We start from the raw sequence: 22,662 nt of genomic DNA on the forward strand, positions 1-22,662 counted from the left end.
GAGAAAGCTGTCTCAGAGCTCTGGAGAGGCAGAGCTGATGTTTGTGGGAGAGGCATTGGCCAGGAGAAACACTCAGTCTCAGTCTCAGGCTATGCACTGGGCAAGGAAGAGAGACCACCGATGCCAGTGCATAGCCAGATTCAGCATGGATTGTTTTTTAAAGCTACACGCTACATCTTAAAATATGGATGATGTTCTTTTTTCCACCTCCCTGCCAAACTTTCTAGGCATGACAGACCTTAATTCCTAACCACTGGGAGGGATATAAATAGCCTTGGAAAACAGGGAAAGAGCCCTAAGAATGGGAAGTCTGAGCTTTCTGTTCCATTCTCCACTAAGAAGCTGGAGTGAAAATGACCCTGGACCATTGGAGGGCCCACTGACAATGGAGAGAGTCTACCCCAGGAACTTGGGAACTTCCAGGGAGTCCATCATATGCTGAGATGACATTCCACCCCACGTCCACTAGATGCTAGGGACCAGGAACTCACAATGAACAGATGTCTTGTCCCTACCACCTACATGGCTGGCAGCAGAGTCTGAAACTCAGAGAAGTCAGTCCTGGGTCTTTTGTACAAAGCCTCCTCCATGAAGTGAAAACGATTTGTGACCTGTGCACATGGAACCTTCAAGGATCCAGCCCTTCCACAGACCTGTACTCTCAGAGAGAAAATATCCTATCTTCATGAAGGGACTCTGAGTTTTATGTTTCTCACAGACTCCCCTGTGTTCACTGAGAAGATGGGTAAAGGACAAATGGCTTCTTCTGTTGAAATCACAAGCGAGCAAACAAAATGTGTTTTCAATGTAACACTCCTTCTGAGAAATTGTCAAGAATAAAATGGTCTTGGGCTGGGGATGGAGCTGTTAATAGATTGCTCGCCTAGTATGCATGAGGCTCTGGATTCTATCCCCAGCACCACGTAAGACCAGACATTCCTGTAATCCCAGGACTTGGGAGATAGAGGCAGGAATATTATAATTTCAAGGTCATTCTTGACTACATAGTGGGTAGTCTTGTCTGCAAGAGACCTGCCAAAGAACAAAACAAGAGTAACAGGCCCTTCTAGAATTGATTCCTTTCACAAGTTTGGAATCTGGGCTCTGGATTAGGATTTTGTGATTTGCATATGCAAAACCTCTAAAACCCCAAATGCTGTATTTATTTGTAATTTTGGGACAGGTGTGTGTGGGGGGAGGGTTTGCACATTTAGCCAAGCATTCCACCACTCAGATATATCTCCAGCCCTCGTTGCATCTTTTGCTGTCTAAGCTGCCTCTCTACTTGCTGGAGCTTGAAGACCTCCCTGACCTTCTAGGGCAGTTGAGTTTCTTATCTTGTTTCTTGGTCATGGTGCTTTGTAACTCCCTTGGAACCATGAGTCCCTGTTTATGACCACAATGATCACAATTTCCAGTATAGTCTCTGAGCTCAATGGTATTAAGGCTTTTTCTTCAGCCCTAAAAGCTCTTGAGAATTATAATTCAGAGCTACACAGAACCAAAATTTTCTGATATTTAAAGAGCTAAGGGGAGCAACAGATCAGAACATTTTCTGTCAGCATAAGCCTAGGAAATTCCAGCACATGACTCTCAAAGCTATGGATATAGCATGTGAGAATCAAGAGCATGAGGAAATCTGATGGTTGTTTTTTTTTCTCTATTCAACACAGCTAGTGTTACTTGGGAAGAAGAAACTACAATTGAGAAAACGTGGGAGGGTTCAGCCCAATATAGGCAGTGCCATCCCCAGGTAGGTGGTACTGGGTTGTATAACAAAGCAAGCTGAGCAAGCCATGGAGAGAAAGCCGGTAAGCAGTGCTCCTCCATAGCCTCTGCTTCCAGGTTTTTGCCTTGAATCCCGGCTCTGACTTTTCCTTCAGTAGTAGCCAATTGTCACTGTGTGTTACTGCTTCTGACTTGTGGACTATAAGGTGAAATAAACTCTTTCTTCTGCAAGTTGCTTTGGTCACGGTATTTCTCACAGCAATAGAAAGCAAACTAGGACAGGGAGGTAGGTCTTTTCTGTTTTTCCAAATACAGCTAGATCACACAGGGCTTAGTAAGACCCCTGAGTTCTGCCTGGGAACAACAGAAAAGAGAAAACATGGCAGACATTTTTTAAAGTTATCTGAGAATGTCAGTTATAGAAGTTTGATGCCTTCCCTTTGGGAGCTGAAAGTGGAAATTACCTTTCCTGGAACTCATAGAACTTACTAACATGCACCGTTTTCACTTAGGTTCTGTCCTCTCCTCTAACTCAATCTCAGATCTCTAAAATTCAAGGTGTCCTCATTTCAGGAGTCGGAAATTCCTCTATATTAGTGGGTTTTCCAAATGTGGTTTCCAGGCCAACAAGACTGCCATGGTTTGATGAATTTGAGTGTGAAATGTTCCTATTTTATATGCTTATTCCACAGCTGGTGGCAATATTGTGGGAAGATATGGAACCTAAAGAATCCATAGCTTACAGCTAATCGTTCACCAGCAGTGGGCCTTTAAAGATTCCAACAGCCCCTGGTCCCTACTTCACTCCTGACCCACTGTAAGGCCTCTGCTACATGCTCCTCTTTTTTGCCACGGAGATAGAAATTCTCTGGTGCTACAAGCCCAAATAAATCTTTCCTTTTGTTTTTGTTTGTTTGTTTGTTTTGAGCAGGGTCTCTCTATGTAGCCCTGGCTGTCCTGGAACTTGCTCTGTAGACCAGGCTGATCTAGAACCTAGAGATTGGCCTGCTTCTGCCTCTGGAGTCCTGGGATTAAAGGTGTACACCACCACCTGGCTCTGACCACAATATTTAGATACCCAAAACCAACTAATTTGAATATTACTTTTGAATTTTTAGAAATACAGATTCTCTGGTCGCACCACACACTAGAGTGAGATTCTAGAGGTGAAGCCCAACAGTTTGGGGTTCTAAAAGGCGATTCTGATGCATGTCTCAGCAGAAGAGTTCCCTGTAGTCATTACATACACCTTCAAGCAGCTGAGAAACCAGCAAGGGTGGCCTTCAAGGTCAAGATCTATGAGTTAGGATATAATATAAGCCAAGAATCTATTATCTGTAAATAGCAAAAAGTCCAATTCAAGCTAGTAAAAGGAGAGTTTTCTCTGAATGAAATGAAGAGTCATCTAGATTCAGACATTGCTAAATATAGTTGGAACTCTCTTTTATATTTGTGAATGCATATGTACATGCAAATTTGTGTGTATGTGTGGGAACTGTGTTAATCTCAAAGATGGGAGGACAAAGACTACTATTAATTAAAGCGACCATTTTTTATAATGTTTACAAGGCCTGCCTCTCCTTAAGGCAGGGTTTGAGATTGGATGTGAGGAAGTCAAAGCTTTCATAGCTCAGGGGTGGGGAATTTCCAAATGGGGCATTTGATGGGCAAAATCGATGAAGTTATAGGAGCAGCATAAACAAGTCAGTCCTAAGGATCTCTGGAGACAAAGACATTGTTGCGAGGTGGAAACAGCAAGGGAGTCATAGTCAGAACAAGGTAGTCATAGAATCTTTTGAAACACGGGTAGGACTGCAAGATGGGTCTAATAACTCTTTGAAACAAAGACATGACTGCTATTCCTGGAACAGGCAGTACTGAACCATTTGTAGTTAAGGTTACAGGTGAGGCATAGCCCAGTCCTTGAGAAGCAGAGGTTTAATCATAAACAGGAATGGACCTCCTTTGTCTTTATGGTAAGATGGCTTTTAAGCCTAAGATGGAGGCAGGCTGGATCTTCATCCCTTGATTGTCTTCTGTGTCCCTGTGAAATCTTTGGTAGGGTCTTAGCATTCTTTATCTGGGTAAAAACAAAATTTGGAATGTATCAAATGAAATCATAAATTATAAGGTTTGGTTAGCATAGGTAGAGCAAATATTTTAAGGCCATATAATTTTGGTATACCAATACATTCTATGAGCAGCTCTTTTGTCTCCTTTGCTAGGGAGTTAGTTCCTTTAGATCTAATATTCCAACCCTTTGTTGAGAACAAGAGATGTATTCTCCTCTAAACCTACCTCCTGCAAAAATGAGGATGCCATCAGAGCCCAGGAAGGCTGGAATAGCACCCAAAGGCAGGAGGGGATTAGGGCAGTCCGGTATTCATCAGAAGCATCTGATTTGCTGACCCAGCTGAAGAGACAGGAAGCATCGAATTGACTAGATTGGTTTACATCAGCTTTCAGCAAGTCCAGGACTTTCTGGTTTTGTTTGTTGGGTTGTCATGGTGTAGATCATCTTTGGAGTAGTTTGTAGTCTCTAGATTGGGATCTGACAGAACCAGAAACCGGATGTCACAGAAAAAAAAAAAATAAAAGCTTGTAAGACTTACCAGAGGAAGACTCCATAAAATAAGTAAATACGTTTTTAAGGGGTTTGCTAGTTGGTTTGTTTGATTTTTTTATTTTTATTTTTTCGATGCTGTGGTTTGCTCAAGCAGTCCAATAAACTAAAGGTGTGTGTGCCTCTCCAAGGTTTTCACTCCCACTAAAGGTACAGTTCCTCAGTCCCAGAGGGCCAGAGGTAAGGATCCAGCTTCTGAATTTGGCTTTTAAGCCTAAGACAGAGGCAGACTGGATCAGCTGGACATATGGTCTTTGAGAACGTAGTCCCCATCTACTTCTTTTGATACAGGGTTTCTCACTGGCTTAGAGTTCACTGAATAGGCTAGACTGACCTACACTATCCTCAGCACTGGGGTTACAGGTCTGCATCAGCAACCCTGGCAGTTTTATTTTATGTGAATGACTGTTCTGCCTATGTATGCATCTGTACACTGAGTGTATGATCCCCTGGAACTAGAGGTAACAGACAGTTGTGAGCTGCCATGTGGGTGTGGAAATTGAAATCAGGAAAAGCAACCAGTGCTTTTAACACCTGTGCTATCTTTCTTGCCCATTAAATTTTTATTTTTTAAAGTACTGAAGGTATTCAAGCAAAACTCACAGAGCCTCTTTGGAAGCTTGTGTGAGGGATCAAGTACTTGAGTGGATACATACATACGTATGCATACACACACACACACACACGCACACACACACACACACACACACACACACACACACACACACACACACACACGAGTTTTTGTTGTTATTTTTGAGACAGGGTTTCTCTTTCCAGGTTGCCCTGAAATTCGCTAGATCAGGCCTGCCTCTGCCTCCCGAGTGCTGGGATTAAAGTCGTGCGCCACCACTCCCCTCTACATTTCCATATATATTAATATTTACGTATTTGTGGGAAAGTAGGCTTTCATACAGGCTAGTGTTAATACTGACTCTCCCAATATGAAGCTCGGAACCTAGGGCCACTTACAGACGTTTCCTTGGTTCCAAAGATGCAAAGCCTACTCACAACTATCGTCTTTACACGACAATTAGATGTGCGCAAGAGTAAAGCATCCCTAAGTGTGCTCGTCAGTGGCTCGCGGACTCATTACTGCGGCGTCTCCGAGGCGGAGAAACGCAGAGGAAAGCCGGGAGTAGCCAACAGGACGCGCCTTCCGCCGCAGCTGCATCCGGGGGGTCTGTGGCCTCCGGACTTCCGGTCCCTCCGCCCAGCCGCCCTGCTTCAGGGATGTGAGCGCCTCGCGCAAGTAGGGCGGGGCGTGCGCGCGGTGCGGTGCGCGTGCGCAGGAGCCACGAGAGGGACGAAGCCGAACCTCTGAACCGCCGCCAGGTCTGCTCCGGCTCCACGCCGCCCGTCGCGCCGCCACCCGGGTCCTTCTCCTCCTCCGCCAACGCCGCCGCCGCCGCCGCCGCCATGGGAGTGCAGGTGGAAACCATCTCTCCCGGAGACGGTGAGTAGACAGCAGCCACCCGCTCCCCGACCGCCGCTCGCAGCCACTCACCTGCAGTCTGTCTCTCCTCAGGGCGCACCTTCCCGAAGCGCGGCCAGACCTGCGTGGTGCACTACACGGGTGAGTCGGACGGGCCGGGTGGGGCTGGGCGGGAGGGGCGGTGGCTGGGAGTCGGGGCGTGGTGGCCGCGTGGCCGGCGGCCGAGGCCTGGGCGGTGGCCATGCCCCGAGGGACAGGCTGGGCCCTCCGCGCCGAGCGAGACTTCGGGTTGGCGCAGTCTCGTACACCCTGAACGGTGCTCGGCCCCGGATGCCGCAGGGAGCCTACTGTCCAACCGTAGAAACTGAGGCTGGGGCGTACTCATCGCCTGGCGGGGGTCACGCGCTCCGGGCCAGGGACCCTTCAGGAAGATTTGAACGGTTTCCGAACCCTGGTGACATGATGCCTTCCCCGTGCTTTGGGATTCTCCCTTCAGTAGTTAAGAAGGGGAGAAAGTCCTGGTTTGCCCAGCCACCCTTTTCCAGGGGAACCCTTGAATTCACCTTCCTGGGGCGGGTGGGAAACGACCCACTTGCTAAGTCATTATTGTGGCTTCACGTGCCCTTTCGGAAATAGATAATGCAATGTCTATTTCTCTTTGACCCACTTGTAAATCTCAGCCACCATGGCAGTGATTACCAGACCAAAGGATGTGTACCATGTCATTCCCCTATGCCCTTTCTGAGAGTAGAGACTTTCTCACCCCCATTTTTAAAGATAAAGGAAACTGGGGGTTGTAAATGCAGTACACAGTAACTAAATCAACAGAAATTTTAAAGACGCACACACCCAGCCAGAATACAAGCATCAAGACCGCTGGCCCTGGGACCATCTTTTACTCCATGTCCTTACAAGGTCTTCCTGGGTTGGGGAGGGGGAGGGGTAGCTTACTGTGACTTCACAGCTAGGCCGAGTGGTGTAGCCACAGCTGATATGAATCGGCTTCCCTCCCCCTCCTTCCCTTTCCCACCCTTTCCTTTGTCCCCCTCCCCATCCTTCCTCTGTTTCTTCTGCTTCTCCCCTCTCCCCTCCACTGTCACCACCCCCACCTTTTTTTCTGGCTGATCTGGCCAAGCTGTTCTGGCTCAAGTTGCCTTCTCTCCCTAATCAAGGGAGGATCCCGCTCTTGAGGGAAATGACTTACTGGGAAAACAAGACAACTCACACCCTCCTCTCTATGCCCCCTTATTTCTGTAACTTCTTGACTAGAGAAGTGGGCAGGAGATGGTAGGAATTAAGGACTAGGACCTTTAAAAAGCTGCCAGTGGAAGGAATATTGAAATATATCTTCTCATAGACCAAATCAAAGTAGCTGTTGTGGTAAGGCCACAGTCAGCACCTTAGTTGGGAGGGTTAGTAGAGGGACAACCATCGGTTTAGTCATCTTCGAAAAACAGTGCCGTTGCTTTTTTTCTTTTTTCTTTTTTTTAAATAAACACCTGCGTAAGGCAGTTTTAATAGAGTTCCTCATGTTGCGACCCCCCCAACCATAAAATTATTTTCGTTGCTGGTTCATAACTAATGTTGCTTCTGTTATGAATCATAGGCAATCCCTGTGAAAGAGTTTTGGACCCCAGGTGGAGTTGCAACCCACAGGTTGAGAATGTGGGCAAATGGACAGTTCTGTGACTTCCCACAGCCCTCTTTACCTTGGTTTGTGGCAGCCACACTACAGTGCCTGGTTACATCTATGTCTTGCCTAGCCTGTGCTTCATTGCTGCTGAAAGCCAGGTACCAGCATGTAGGCAGAAACAATTTGTTATGCTTCTTGAACTGTCCGGATAGAGTGTCTGGAGCCTTTTCCTTAAAAAAACAAAAACAAAAACAAAAGCAAATGACTATGCGACCCAGAACTCCTAATGCCTCTTCAAGTCTGTTCTCCATGCGGGCGGCACCCACCCACACGTTCCCAGAACGACAGCAGGACCCTGGCACACATAGAACAAAAGCTTTCTTTTTTATTTCATTTTGATAAACTCCACAAAGACGCCTTAGTGAGAAGCCAGCTGTGCCTCACGATCACAGAATAGGCTGTTCTGAGGGCGGGTGGCTTTGTTCCTGAGAGTCTCTGCCACCAGCCTCCCAGGAAGAACCTGTTTGAGACCTGTGGGGGCGTGAGAGAGGGGGAGATGTGCTGTAGGATCACCTCCAAAGCAGGAAGGCTTTTACGTCGCTGGGATTGTGATGAGAAGAGAGCATTGTCTTAGATTAAAGAAAGAGGGTCTTCAAACATGAGAAGCCAGTGCAGTCCCGAGAGGGGAGGAGAGAGCCCCTATCTCTTATCTCTGGTTTCCTCTCTGCTTGCCTCCGTCATTTCACTGTTCGAGATCTATGCTTCTGGCTGGTGGGTAGTGGAAGCCTTCATGCCCATGCTGTTTTTCTATTTCCTTTTGAATGTCTGGCTCAGGTTGTTTGCCTGAATGACTGAGGCTTGAGTTGGGTTAATAACCCTTGGTCATGTGAGTTTTAGTTAAGTGTCCATTTCTGCTGTTTAGACTGGGTCCAGAGAAACAGCAAAGGAAGGAAGGCCTCAGCCCCAAACCCTGCATGCCAGGGATGAACCCCAGGACCTTACAGGTACTGGGCAAATGTTTCAACTCTGAGCTCCATCTAACATTGTAATAACTGACGTTGTACCACTGTTAAGCCTTTCTCTGGTGTTTCTGTGTCATCTGCCAGAACCCAGTATGAGTGCAGGCTTGAAGAAGACCTCTGAGTGCCACTGAGAATATCTAGTGATTTCTAAGGGGTATGACAAGCCTTGACTGAAACCTGAAGGAGGAGGTGAGACAGTAAGCCATACAATAAATTCTTGAAGGCTGAGTGGATTTCCACAGCCCCCTCCCTCTCTGCTTCATGGTTGCTGTGAAGCTTATCCTAGTTTATATTCCTTCTCATGAGACCTCAGCAGCCCATGCGATTGCCACTGTGAGAGCAGTCTCAAGTGGACTGAAGGAATTTTTTTTTGTCCTAAAATACAGCTAGACATCTTGTCCTTGGGATCAGTAGCCTCTTGGTATCTGATGGAGAAGCCAAGAGCCCCTTAGCATCATCTCCAGTCTGCCTGGGGCTGTCAAAGTCCCCAGGCCAGGTCTGGCTCATTACCTTTAATTTTTCTTTAGTTTTCTTCCCTCTTCTCTGCTTTATTTTAGTCACTCCTCTACCAGTTATTTCTTAGTTGGTGACCTGATGTCTGGAGGGAAGCTCATATTTAAGAAATGCCTCAGGCGATATTTTTCTAATGTGTAATGTCTGTCACAAAACAGGCTGGAGCTGTATGGGTAGTTGAGACTGTTTTGTTGTTGTTTGGGTTTTTCCCTCCTTTGTACAGCAACATACCAGGCACAAGTGGCTAGTAAACTAACTAGAGAAAAACCTGATCTAGTAGAGTTTAACTCAAGAGGGGGACCAGTATGACAGTGTGACATGTCAGATAGTGAGAGGCATAGTGGAAAGAGGAAAGCAGAGAGGGATGGGGAAGGAGGAGTTTGCTTTTAATGGAGACAGTTGGAAAAGTCCTGATGAGTGATACCCCCTCTAGCATCAATGCACAGCAAGTTTGGTAGTGGGCTTCATGGCCATCTGGAGGAAGAGTTCTTAAGCAAGGCCTGGTAACTGGAGTGGATTGTGTGAAGGAGTGGTGGCCAGAGGGGTTAATAGAACTTGGTATTTTGCCATGAAAACACTCTTCCTCTGAGTTTGAGGAACATATCTTGAGCTGACCTGGATTTTAACCTCCCTCTGGTGGATATATATTACCTAGCTGTATCTCAAGTGTGAAGGTGTTCCAGCCTAGGCTATCAGCGTAATGCATGCTGTTAGATATGCTTCTCAAAGGATGAAAAGCATGATTCCTACCCTTGTAGATTTTTAGCTATGGTGGAAAAGGTGCTGTTGTCTATAATGTGATTATGCAAAAATGTATTGTTCATGAGTGCTAAGGAGCGAGACAAGAATAGGGCAAGATTTTAAGTGGCAATGGCCTCATGGAGAAAACGGGAGTAATATAGCTAAAGGAGTTCGGGATCAGTGTGTGGGGCCCTTTGAGTAAGAATGCTGGCAGCACAGCAGCAAGTAGGCATGTACTTGATGTGAATGCAGACTACAGTGCTCTCGGAGCAGAGATGTGGAGGAAGGGGGCAGCAAGATCAGATGGCAGCTTTGGTCACGCTGTTTCTGTGGCCCAAGCTGAGTACTGGGAGCACAGTCTAGGGCACTCTGGTGTTGTGCTTACCAGGTGCTGCCTGTGTTTTTTCCCTTTGCCAATTACTCGTGAATAAGAGCACAGTCCAGAACTGGGTGTGACTGAGGGAGTGCTTACCTGGCATGCTATGGTGGAAATAGATTTGAATCTCCCCCTAAACTCTAAAATCCTTCTCCCCTGCAAGGATTTGAGCCTGATTTCCCCCAGTGAGAAGCTGCATGGAGTAGAAGTGGGCTGTGTGAGGAGGGAGCCTTTACGTAGGGAGCTTCCTCTCGTCTTGTGCTTTACATTGGACACCCCCATTTCTTGCCATTTTTCTCACTAACTGGATACTTAAAGGTTCTGGAAAGTAAAGCCAGCCCTTCTAGGAGCATCCCTCAGCTGCTGCTTACCATATAGGGAAGAAGGTCTAAATATGGAAGCCTCCTGCTTATCCTGTCCTGTTGGTCCATAAGTCAGGCAAGGGGAGCTAAGGGTTGAGCCAGATGCCACTGGAACATAGGACAGAGTCCAGGTCTGTGATCTTGAGCTTCAGTCAGCCCTGAGTACCATGATTTAAGACTGGAAACCGAGAATCTACAGCTCTTTAGATAGTTCTCAGTCATGACGTGGAGTTTGTCTAATCAGAAATGAGAGTGGCCACTGCTGGCAGCAAATGTAAGTGTGGCCTTGAGAGCAGAAAGCTTGCTGTATGTGGACAGTAGCCTCAGTTGCCCTTTCCTGGCTGAATCTGCTTTTCCTCTAGGATATTCTGGGGGTTACTTGGCCGGGTGGTCTCACCACTCAAGAGCTCCAGGTGCTTAGGAGTTGAGAGGGATGGAGCACTGCTGAGACTTGACCTGTTCCCTTTTCTTTGTCCTATTTCCATTCCCTGTGTGGAGCAGGAACTGAGCAGATGTAAGGGGTTAGTATCACTATCGACTACTTTTTTTTCTTCTGTCTTTGCAGGGCAGGTCTTATTTTGTTGATTTGGCTGACCTCAGAATGATCCCTGCCAGCCTTCAATATAGACAGGCACCTCCATAATCTTTTCCTTGTTACAGTTTTGTTAATGTTCGGTTGTCATACAATAAATGTCACATGTTTAAAGTGTTCAGTTTTAGCTGCATGCAATGGCTCATACTTAGAATCTTAGCAACCTGGAGTCAGAAGCAGTAGGATTATGGGTATGTAAATAGTGAAACACTGTCTGAAAGATCACAACAGTGTACAGTTTCTTAATCCCTGCTAAATAAATTCCCTGTGAAGCTCCCATCTGTATCCTTCTCTAGCTGCTACTGTGCTTTTTTAGAGTTTAGTTTGCTGGTTGTTGTTGTTGGTTTGTTTTTGGTTTTTTTTTTTTGAGTCCAGGAACTTGCTTTGTAGACCAGGCTTACCTGGAATCCAAAGAGATCCTCCTGCCTCTGCCCCCTGGAGTGCTGGGATAAAAGATGAACACCGTATGCCTAGTTTGTAATTTAGACATTTACTCATAAATGTTAACTATGTAGTATTTATATTTAGTCTTCTGGTTTCTTTTACTCAGTGTATTTCAAGATTCTTCTGACTTCTCTATATAGATATTGTTCCTTTTTTGTTGCTGAGTAGTTTCTGTATATGGGTTATGTGTTCATTCACCATTGGGTAGATGGTTGGGTTGGTTCTTAGATTGACTGTTAAAAATTGGTCTAAACATTGTGTACGAGTCTTTGTATAGATGTAGACTAGGATGAGACTGAAATGTAGGATGGGTGGGCCAGATGGGGCACACGTGCTCATGCCCGAGTCCTTCCAGAATAACTGGCTCTGTTTTGCATTCCACCGACACTGTAATATTCTCCCTGTACTTAATGTAGCCAGTCTTTTAGTTATTTACTTTAATCGGTAATATCCTTCCTGACAGTTTTAATTTGCATTCTGTAATGATTAAAGCTGTTGACATCCTTTCATATGCTCACTTGCCATCTGTGTACATGTGTTTCAGTGAAGTATAGGTTCAAAGCTTTGTCTTGTTTAATTGGCTCTTTTCTTACTCAGTTTTGATAATCTGTTGTGTCACTCAGGCTGGCCTTTGAACTTGACAATCATCCGTTCTTTTTCTTGTCTTTATTGGTTTTACTGTTGTTTGGTTTTTTGTTTATTTTGGTTTTTTTTGAGACAGGATTTCTCTATGTAGCCCTGGCCGTCCTGGAACTCAGTTTGGAGACCAGGCTGGCCTCAAACTCACAGAGATCAACCTGTCTCTTATCTCCCAAGCGCTGGGAATAAAGTTGTACAGCATCACCAACCAGCTTTGTTCTTTTTTTTTTTTTTATTTTTTATTTATTTATTTATTTATTTATTTTATTTATGAGTACACTGTAGCTGTCTTCAGACACACCAGAAGAGGGCATCGAATCTCATTACGGATGGTTGTGAGCCACCATGTGGTTGCTGGGATTTGAACTCAGGACCTCTGGAAGAGCAGTCAGTGCTCTTAACCGCTGAGCCATCTCTCCAGCCCCCAGCTTTGTTCTTTATACACCCTAAGTAGTATAAAGTTGTCTTAGTTGTCTTTTCTAAAAATAAATTTTTATTTTATTTGTTTGTGTGTTTGAGAGACAGGGTTTCTCTATATAACCCTGGCTGGCCTAGAACTCACTCTGTAGATTTGGATGGCCTGGAACTCAGAGATCTATCTCTTTTTGTCTCGAAAGTGCTGGGATTAAAGGCATGTGCCACCATTGCCTGGCTAAAATAATTTTAAGTGGATTTCAATATCCAGTTTTTTTTCTTTTTGATGGCTTGTGCTTTTTGATCCTATACCTAAGAAATTTTTGCCTACTCTAAGATTGCAAGGATTTCTTAGCCCATGTATTAATTCTTCTAAAGAATTATTCAGGTTTAGCATTTTACATTTAGGCCTATGGTCCATTTTGAAGTGACATTTGAGGGCTGGAGTGATGATGGCTCAGGACTTGCAGATGCTGCATATAAAAGGTGGGCATGATAGCATGTAACCTCAGTGCTCCCTCAGTGAGGTAGAAGGTCAGGACAGAGTTCTTGGAAGCTTGCTGGTCAGCTAGCATGGGAGTATGAAATAGTGAACAAGAGACTGTCTCAAACAAGGTGGGAGGTGAGACCTAAGATTGTCCTTTGACCTCTGTTTATGTATTGTAGCAACACGCACACACACACACACACGCACATATAACTTGAAGCAATATTTGATATAGTATGAATATTAATTCCAATTTTCTAACTTCTGTATATGTAGCAGGGGCTGAATAAGTGGTGGTCTGTTAAGTTGACTCTTGCCACCTTGAGGACCATCTCTCTTCCCACCTTAGGAAACTCTCAGTGATGTGAGCTGGAGCCATTGGAGGATGGCCTTGCTTTTTTCCCAGCTTTCAGAGATTACTGTGTCTAATGTTGTAAATCCATTGTGTCATTGAGGTAGTTTTTTAGTTATTGTGGGTAGTTTGGTTAGTTGGCTATTTAAAGACAGTCTTGTCCATTTTCCTCCATCTAGGTGGATGACAGAAATCCTATCTTGATGTTTTTCATCTGTTTTTCTTTTGTTCTGCCATCAAAGCTGAGTAGCATAATTCTCAGAAAGCTGCATGCACACATGCCTGCCTTTCAACATTTCTGTTTTCCTCTGGATCTCTTCCTTCTAGAACCTCCTTACCCTTTAGCCCATTGTGACACCCACTCAACTACTCTTACTTCTAGGGATATTTATTTACTTTAAGAGCACTGGCTGCTCTTCTAGAGGTCCTGAGTTTAATTCCCAGCAACCACATGGCAGCTCACAACCATCTATAATGGGAATGATGCCATCTTCTGGTGTACATACATACATGTAGTCAAAGCATCCTTATACACTAAGTACATAATTAAATACAACTTAAAAAAGAATTCAGTTATGGGGGGGGAATCCTTCAAGTCCAAAGAATACCCCCTACTCCCACTTCTTCCTAGGAAGATGAAATAATGAGACTGACAAGAAATGGCTACGGCCTGAAGCTCTGGAGCAAGACTCAAGTCCTCTTTCTTTAGACAACAGCTTGTGTGAAACTGTAAGAGAATAAGGCAGTGATCTTGTTTCCTGAGCTAATAGAGCCTTTGCCCCTCTATGTCCCGCATGTATTTAAGATAAGGTTAGACATCCCTTACTGAAGAACTAACTGCAGGTAGAAGCTCCCTCTAAGCTTCCTGCCTGCTGCCAGTCAGCTGAGGCAACCCAGGCAAAGCAGCACCAGTGCCTGTCACATGCAGGAGGCAGCTTTCCCCTACTTTTGGGAATGAAGAACTGTGCAGAGTATATTGTGCATTTTCATTGTAATTAAAATGTGGTCCTGCTTAAGTCAGAGCCAGGTTCAGATTTAACAAGAAATAATTCTTTTGGAGATTACTTTATTTCTTAAACTGTGGGTTACAACCCATTAATATATTGTGAAATTTATTTAGTGCAGTCCTAGTTAGGTTCTTTTGAAAAATGAGAATTAGTTACTCATAAGGACTGTTCTTCCCTGTTTTGTTTATTTGTACATGTACAGTATAGGTGTGTGTCAAGGAAGCATTTTTAGCCTTCTTGTTCCACCCTTGTAGAAGCACTACACTGGGGCCGAGTAGAGCAACCGAAGCTTTGTCTCCCATAGGTTATACTCAGCCATAAGTATCCACAAGCACTCCTGAGATGACAAAGCATACTTCCCTATCCTTTGGAGTTTTTTCCTAAAGAGGACACAGGTAAAAGGCTAAGACAGATTAGTGAAGGAATATTTTGCTGAAGCAGACACCAGTGAAAGGATGTTCTGCTAAAGCAAGCATGTGAAAGAACACGTGATGAAGGATTTTTTTTTTTTTTTTTTTTGCTAATGACACACATATATTATCTACCTTACATTGTATAGTTGAATTCCGTTTGTCAGAACTCCATAGAGAGAGAGACACGCACCAAAAAACTTCTGGTGGGGTGTTGTGGCTTTTTGCTGTTTTCGTAGACCAGAGCTGATTGGCACAGTGATGTCAGCTAAGACAGACATGTGCTGAGGCAAGACCCACAGAGAACATGTTTGGAGGCTGTATAAAAAGGACTCTATAGACAGTGACAGAGACTAAGCTAGGCTTACTTAGAGAGCTAGCTATATAACACTTGTTGGTCTCACATCTTCACTGATTTTCACTTCGCTGAACACACAGCCAAAGACTTTTTCTGACATTCTTATTGGCCCTGATCCTTCCTACTGTCTTGTGCTGAGGCCTGGCTGTCTCTACCTGATAGTGCCACCACTACTGATTCATATTCACTATCCCGACTCTACCAAACTAGACTACTGATATATCCATAAAGTGTTTACAAGTAGATTGAGCTGTCCTAATTGACCTGTGAACTAAACTGTCAATTTCCAGACAGCACTCCAAAGAATCACTTCTAAACAGGTTAACTTCCCCTGTATCCTTTTTTTCCCCCCACTACCTCTGGCTGGTAGTGGACTAAAAGGGAGGTTAAAACGTTTAAGAACCATCATTAAAAATAGACATTAAAAAATGTGGCCTGTATGTTTGGCCTAAACCATCTATAATGGCATAGAGAAAGGCTTAGATTGAGTAGTCTATTAATTTACCTATCCTCCAACACTACTTAAGGACTCTTCTTTCTTGCAACTTCACCAATATTTCTTTTCTTCTGTTTGTGTAATAGTTGTGTTAATCAAGTCTAGTGACTGTGATAACGCTCTCAGTTCATCTCTGTTTCCATAGTCTACTGACCAGGGTTGACATTGTTTTTTAGGTTAGGATTTTTTCCCTCAGGGTTTTCCACTTTTATAAACACATACATATGCACAGAATTCTTTCTCAATGGATCTTCAAGCCCTATTGTATTGCATATCAGTTCTGGGCTCACCCCTAGCCCTCTCCACCTGGGGTTGCATTTGAGAGAGCTTTCAGGAACTCAGGGTCAATTAACTCAGTTGGCTGACACTGGTTTCCGGAGAAATCCATGCAGGGGTGTTTTTGAAAAGGGACCTGCAGATGTCTGCCACAGATGTCTAAGTCCTCTTTTCTCACGGTGCTCACCCTCTCCATTGCTGGAGTTCCCCTTTCATTGTTGGTTTGCTTGACCCTTGGGAAAGCAGTCCAGTAAAAGGAACGTGGTATGAGGGGTTTTGTCTCATTTTGCCACTTGAGCAAATTACTTGTTGCCAGAGGGTCATCTGTGAAGTGGGATGTGCTGTGAAAACATGAGCTCCAGCAGTGGGCTGAACGCTAGTGTGTTCCAGTCCCTCTAGACATCATGAGCTCCAGCAGTGGGCTGAACGCTAGCGTGTTCCAGTCCCTCTAGACATCATGAGCTCCAGCAGTGGGCTGAACGCTAGTGTGTTCCAGTCCCTCCAGACATCCAGGTTGTTTACTACTTTCTCCAGAAGACTGGCAACTCAAAAGCTAGCCCATGCTCAGGTTCCTGTTTGTTTGTTTTTGTTGGTTTTTTTTTTTTAAGATTTACTTTATGTATATGAGTACACTGTAGCTGTCTTCAGACATACCAGAAGAGGGCATTGGATCCCATTACAGATGGTTGTGAGCCACCATGTGGTTGCTGGGAATTGAATTCAGGACCTCTGGAGGAGCAGTCAGTGCTCTTAACCTCTGAGCCATCTCTCCACCCTGTTTTTAAAAATAAGACAGCACCAGAGTACTTGGTAAAGCTGTTCTCCTTTTGTCTCTTTCTCCATGATGCTGAGAGGATTTCCCTATCTAGTTGAGGACTCAGTCGCCACCATGGAGAACATGCTGTGTGCTTGTTACATATGTACTGTGGCAGAATTGGGGATTACTGCCTCTTGCACAGGAGGACCTTATACAAGGGAACCACGTTACTAATTGAGAAGTCCGTCCGTGGTGCTGGAAAGGTCATGGCAGGGAGCTTATACTCTCCAGAGGAAGGTAGTAACTACCTCAGAGTGAGATAACAGACTGCATGGCATCAGGTCATCTGCGTAGCTGCCCCCACTAAGGCCATAGGAATCTTCCCGAGACGACTCAGTTCCCAGGATGATGTGCCTGCTGTGGTGATGGGGCTGTACCACTGTTTTCTAAACTGCTTCACACCACTTCTTTTGGTTGCTCATGTTACAACTACATTTTCTTACAGGGATGCTTGAAGATGGAAAGAAATTTGACTCCTCTCGGGACAGAAATAAGCCCTTTAAGTTTACACTAGGCAAGCAGGAGGTGATCCGAGGCTGGGAAGAAGGGGTAGCCCAGGTATGTTCTCCTTTTGTTTCTTAGTATCTACCTAACACCCAACAAGTAACACTCTGTGAGGATTCATTCTTTATTTTAAAGGATCTCTTACTTTTATCTGTATGTTTACCTGCGTATATTGGGTGAGTGTCTCATGCCTTCAGAGGTCAGAAGAGGACATGGGATTCCCTGGAACTAGAATTACGGATCGTTGTGAACTGCCGTGTGGGTGTTGGGAATTGAACTTGGGTCCTCCTCTACAAGAGCAGCCGGTGGAGAGAGAGCCATCTCTCCAGCCCCATGGGATTTCTTACATTGTTTTTAGCATACTTTCCTTGCCTTTTCCTGCACAAAATGGGGTTTACTTTCTTGTTTCCTCAACTTTGACATTCCGTGGCTGAACACAACAAGATCAGTATAGCTGAATGTTCTCCAAGGGGTATGGGTGCTATAATTTAGTTATTAACCAGAACCCCAATGAAGGCCATTTGAGTCTTTTCCAGTATTTTGTTTGGTAGCATAAAAAATACTACGTACCTGTCTCTTAGTCTTCATTTTCCATGTGTGCAAGTATTACTGAAGGGCAAGTTCTAGAACGTAGGCTCAGTTACTGCCTTCGTAGGGTTGTACTATGAAGTATCAGCAGATTGTAAAGATGCCATCAATCTTTAAGTCATTTAAGTATGACAGTGGGAGCTGGCAGGGGCGGGGTGGGGGGCGCAATACTGGGCTGAAAGACAGGCGGGGTAAGTGAAGCACATACCTCTTCTTTTGGCTTTTGGTTTTTGGTTTTGGTTTTTCAAGACAGGGTTTTTCTGTGTAGCCTTGGTTGTCCTAGAAAGGATCTCACTCTATAGACCAGGCTGGCCTGGAACTCAAGAGGTAAGAGCTACACCTACCTCTGCCTCCCACATGCTGGGACGAAAGGCATGTGCCACTACTAGGGCATCTTCTCCATTTCTCGATGCTCATTTGGCTCTGTGTTTCCAGGTACAGGATCCTGTCACAGGTGCAATTTTCAAAGGTTCTCTTTTCATTATGCAATGTTTTGGCCATGTTTCCATGTTGTATCTTAAAAGCCCACTGGGATCTTTCTTTCTGATAGCCAATCCATAGTATAGATATGTGTATGAAGTCATTCATTATCCTTTGTGATGGACATATATAGGTTGTTAGAATATTCTAGAAAGTAGAATTGTTGCACTGTTTTATTAGCTAAAGCCAAGGACTTGAGTCAGCTCTGGCAGTTTGTATGTATACTCTTAATACTTTGGAGGCTGAGGCAGGAATATCTCCCAAGAGTTGAGGTCTGCTTTGGCTGCATAGTAAATTCCATGTTAATGAGAGCTACACTGCTATTCTTCTAAAGATAGTTTCCATTAATTAGTATAAATGTGTAAATACTGTATATACAACATACGGTATCCTGTTCCCCAGAAAAATCAAGTGCCTCTTTTTTTTTTTTTTTTTTTTTAGGTTTGAAATACATTTATTGGTTCATGTAATCCTTTAGTTCCCAGTGAGAAGGGCAAGCCCTGGATCACCACACTCAGGCCTTTGGTGTTCACATTGTATTAGTCTGTGATGCCTCTGAAAACAAGCGTCTTTTTTTTTTTTAAAGTGTCTCACCATAAGATTGTAAGTGTAAGCTGGGTGTAGTGCTTTTTAACACCTATAAATCTAACTTGACTTGAATATTGACTTGGCAAGAATATTATTAAGAGTTGAGGCCAGCTTACACTACACTAAAATATAGAGTGAGACCCTGCACCTTCCCTAAGTCTAAATATAGAAAGCACAGGATCGTGAACTGTCCTCAGATTTTTTTATTTAAGCTTTTTATTAAAGTGCTGTCTGCCCTCTTGTGTTGAGAGTTGCCACATCAATGGATTATACTAACCACAAACAAAAAGGTTGCATCTGATAAACACTGCCTCTCCCCCTTGTCCTAATTGTACAAGTAATACAGTATGAGAACTGTTTGTGTGACGTCACTAAGTACTGACCCTTCAAAAAGTCAAGAGGGGTTTTTAATTGCCATTGGGTCCCATCTAAAGTGACTGCCCCCCCCCCTTCCTGAGTTTTTCACAGTGTGGGTGCTGCCTGCTGGATGGGCAGCTGCAGTCACTAGAGTATCTTGGTCAATACTGTCCTGGCAGGGACACCTAGTAACCAGCTCAGCTTGTGCAGAGATTGGGAGTATGTCCAGATGATTTTAATCCTTTGGTTTGTTTTTTGTTTTTGTTTTTGTTTTATTTTTTTTGCTTGTCTGTTTGTTTGTTTTTTTACAGATGAGTGTGGGTCAGAGAGCCAAACTGATAATCTCCTCAGACTATGCCTATGGAGCCACCGGGCACCCAGGCATCATCCCACCACATGCCACTCTTGTTTTTGATGTGGAGCTTCTAAAACTGGAATGACAGAAGTGGCCTCCTCCCTTAGCTCTGCACGTGGGTAAGAGTACTTAATGCTGAAGGGCTCTAACTGCCCTTGTTAGGTCCAGGGCTTGGTAAAGACAAGGACAGAAAATATTGTATGTGGCTATTCTTTCTATCCCTCCCTCCCTTTCTTTCCCTCCCTCTTCCCCCTCTCCCTCCCTCTTTCTCACCTCTCCCTCCTCCCTACCTCTCCCTCTCTCCTCCTCTCCCTGACCTCCCCCCCATGTTAATGTCAGTGTAAGAGGTGACCATTCCAAGAACAGGATGGCATGTGTATTGAAGGAGCTTGTGGGAATGGCAGCTGTTAAAACTTTTTATATGTAGCTTGTTGAGTCTAAGTCTTTGGAACCACAGGCCAAGTTCCTAGTGCTAGCATTTTAGACGTTCAGAAGTAACAATTCTTTGTGGATTTGTTCTGCCCTGTGCTTCTAAAAGCTAGTAGGAAAAGCAACATGTCAGCTTGAGCTACCTTAGGAAGAAGCCCTAAGATCAGACAGTTCTAGGAAGAAACTGTAGGAGCTCGAATGTGAGGGAAACTCACACTCGGCCTGGTCACATCCATATGGTGGCAAAGTAGAACTGAAGCCTGTTTCCTCCTCTCATTCTTAGAACATTAAGCTCAGCATCCTAGTGGTATGGCCTTATTCTTGTGGCTACTAAAATCTCTTCACACATTAATGCCACCCTTACAACTGACCCAGACTTTGCTGATTGTTCTACCCTTGAAATCCAGAGGCCACAACCAGGGCTGGGTGAGGATGCTTTTGTTAGAAACCTGAAGCCATTTGGATCCTGGTGATCACTGTTTTATCAGCAGTGTGGGCGTGGGAGGGGCAGCCTTCTCCTGTCCTTAGCATGCTAAACTTAATGTTAGGTTGACAAGAGAAAAGCCATATGAACCACATGTGGCAAGTTGAGCACAAGAAAGTTGCTTGCCTGGAAACCCAGGCAATCCATCTGCTTTCTCCAGGTGTAAGAATTGGCCTGGTCCCAAAAGACCTCTCAGCTGCTCAGGACAGGACCTGGCATGACAGATAATATTGTGACTATCCACACAGAGAACAGAGTTGCTGGAACTTACAGATTTTCTGTCCCCAACAGATCTGCCATGGAGGAATCTGGTACCTCCAGATGGGTGCACATGAATCCATGGGGAGCTTTTCCTGATGTCCCACCACTCTTTGTATAGACACCTACCCGACTGAATGTGTTCCGTCACTCAGCTTTGCTTCGGACACCTCCATGTCCTCTTCCCCCTTCTGTATGTGTGTTGACCTAAACTATATGCCATAAACCTCAAGTTACTTTGTTTTGGGGAAAAGACTCAATTTCTGTCTTTCAGATCTAAGTTTCCAATGAAGTATATTGTCAAGTGTTAACAGCACAAGCGATGGATTAACTTTAGAATAGGAATTGGTGTTGAGGGGGGGATTTGCAAGAATTTTTATTTTATTTTAATTTTTGGATGAAAATTTTATCTATTATATATTAAGACATTCTGCTGCTGTGCTGCAAAGCCATAGCAGATTCGAGATGCTGTTGAGGGCAGGATTTTTCTCCAGTGAGGGAGGTCCTGTTAAACTGAAAGCCCTTCCCAAACTGAAATGGGAAGGGAGGGAGAGAGCCTTTGCTTCTGACAGTCCTCCCACCTGAAACTGGCTGCCTTTTAAAGCAGGTCCCTTCACTGCTGTGTTGGACACTACAATATCTGTCCCTGGGTTGGCAGGGACCTCTGAAGCCTTCTTTATGACCTGGCTTAATTTGTTTTTCATCCTATGATTTTTCTAATGGATTTTTCTGGACTTTTGTAATCTTGTAACTATCCAAGCTCCACTTCCTAAATTTTAAGAACTTCAGTGGAAAGTTTAAATTGAAGGTGCTGTTTGTAGACTCACCACCCAGTGGATGCCCAGCCGCCACCACAACAAATCCGTGAGTGTTGTCTAAGAAGACGATGCTGGTCATCACAGCTTCAGCGTCTCCTGGGTTTTGATGCTTGGCTCTCTCTGCTGATCTTGGCTTCCTGGCTTTTCCTCCTTCAGTTCCTTCTCACCCTCTGCTGTCCTGTGTAGTGATTTGGTGAGAGAAAAAGCTTTTGTCCCCTACCCTCTGCACTACATATGCAGTTCAAGTTTTATTATTGCAATAAAAGTGCTTTATGCTGGCTTTTCTCAGCTCTGTGTCATGGAGGTTGCTTGTGCATGCCTTATGCCCCTTTTAGCACAGAGATTGGTAGGTATGTAGTGTCTGTTCTTGACAATACAGCAGTGAATAGCCTTTCCCCCTTGGCCATGTTAGGCTTGGGGGTAGTTGGCATAACTCAGGAACTGCCTGGGGCCAGTCATGGTCCTTCACATCCCTTAACTGCTCTGCCTCTGCAGAGACGTAGAAGATCCGACCTGTCTTTAACAGGAGGTCAGCTGCAGACGTGTTACAAGCAGACGTACGAACGATTATGAAGGGAGGATGCAGGGGTTTAAATCTTTGTCCTTTGTTAGATAGGTATGCAAAGACTGCCTTGTTACTGTCTTATCTCCCATCCCCATCCTGTGCTGCCAGTGATGCTTCTCTTACTGAAAGTTAGTTAATGCTGATCACCAGGATGCCCCAAAATACTTTGAAAAACACCTGGTAAAATTGCTTTGGAGCTGGGCACAGTGGTGCACACTTTTAATCCCAACACTCAAAAGGTGATCTCTCAAGGGTTCTAGGTCAGCCTGGTCTACATATTGAAATCACTGCCTGTTTTGTTTTGTTTCATATGTTCTCTTTAGTAATTTAAAACACAGGTTGTCAAGCATTGGAACAATGGTTGATTTTTAGTTTTTGACATTGATGTGGAGGTCAAAGGACATTTTGAAAAAGCTGGTTTTCCTACTGTGTGGGTGCTTCAACGTAGCACTTTGACCAGTTATCTTGCCTCAATAATGTTTTTTTTAAATGCTTAAATTATTAAATTAAT

General features: G+C 44.5%; 1 protein-coding gene and 1 long non-coding RNA gene across 3 annotated transcripts; one reads left to right on the forward strand and one right to left on the reverse strand.

Annotated features, from left to right (window-relative positions):
• Positions 1–3,648: 3,648 nt before the first annotated feature.
• Positions 3,649–5,925, reverse strand: LOC114627250. Its single transcript, XR_003712349.1, has 3 exons — positions 5,859–5,925; positions 4,027–4,279; positions 3,649–3,808 (listed from the first exon to the last, which is right to left on the reverse strand). It is a non-coding gene; the product is annotated as an uncharacterized LOC114627250 (long non-coding RNA).
• On the forward strand, positions 5,550–21,874 carry Fkbp1a (FKBP prolyl isomerase 1A). 2 transcript variants are annotated; one of them, XM_028774963.1, is made up of 5 exons: positions 5,550–5,807; positions 5,880–5,927; positions 17,171–17,283; positions 19,554–19,716; positions 20,802–21,874. In XM_028774963.1, the coding sequence occupies exons 1-4, from the start codon at positions 5,771–5,773 to the stop codon at positions 19,680–19,682; spliced, it is 327 nt and encodes a 108-aa protein (XP_028630796.1). In that variant the 5' UTR covers positions 5,550–5,770; the 3' UTR covers positions 19,683–19,716; positions 20,802–21,874. The 2 variants fall into 2 exon arrangements, with proteins under 2 accessions (XP_028630796.1, XP_028630797.1); XM_028774964.1 differs by having other exon boundaries at positions 19,554–19,712.
• The last annotated feature ends 788 nt before the right edge of the window (positions 21,875–22,662 follow it).

Source organism: Grammomys surdaster, unplaced genomic scaffold, assembly GCF_004785775.1.
Source record: "Grammomys surdaster isolate TR1022 unplaced genomic scaffold, NIH_TR_1.0 251, whole genome shotgun sequence".
Taxonomy (NCBI): Eukaryota; Metazoa; Chordata; class Mammalia; order Rodentia; family Muridae; genus Grammomys; species Grammomys surdaster.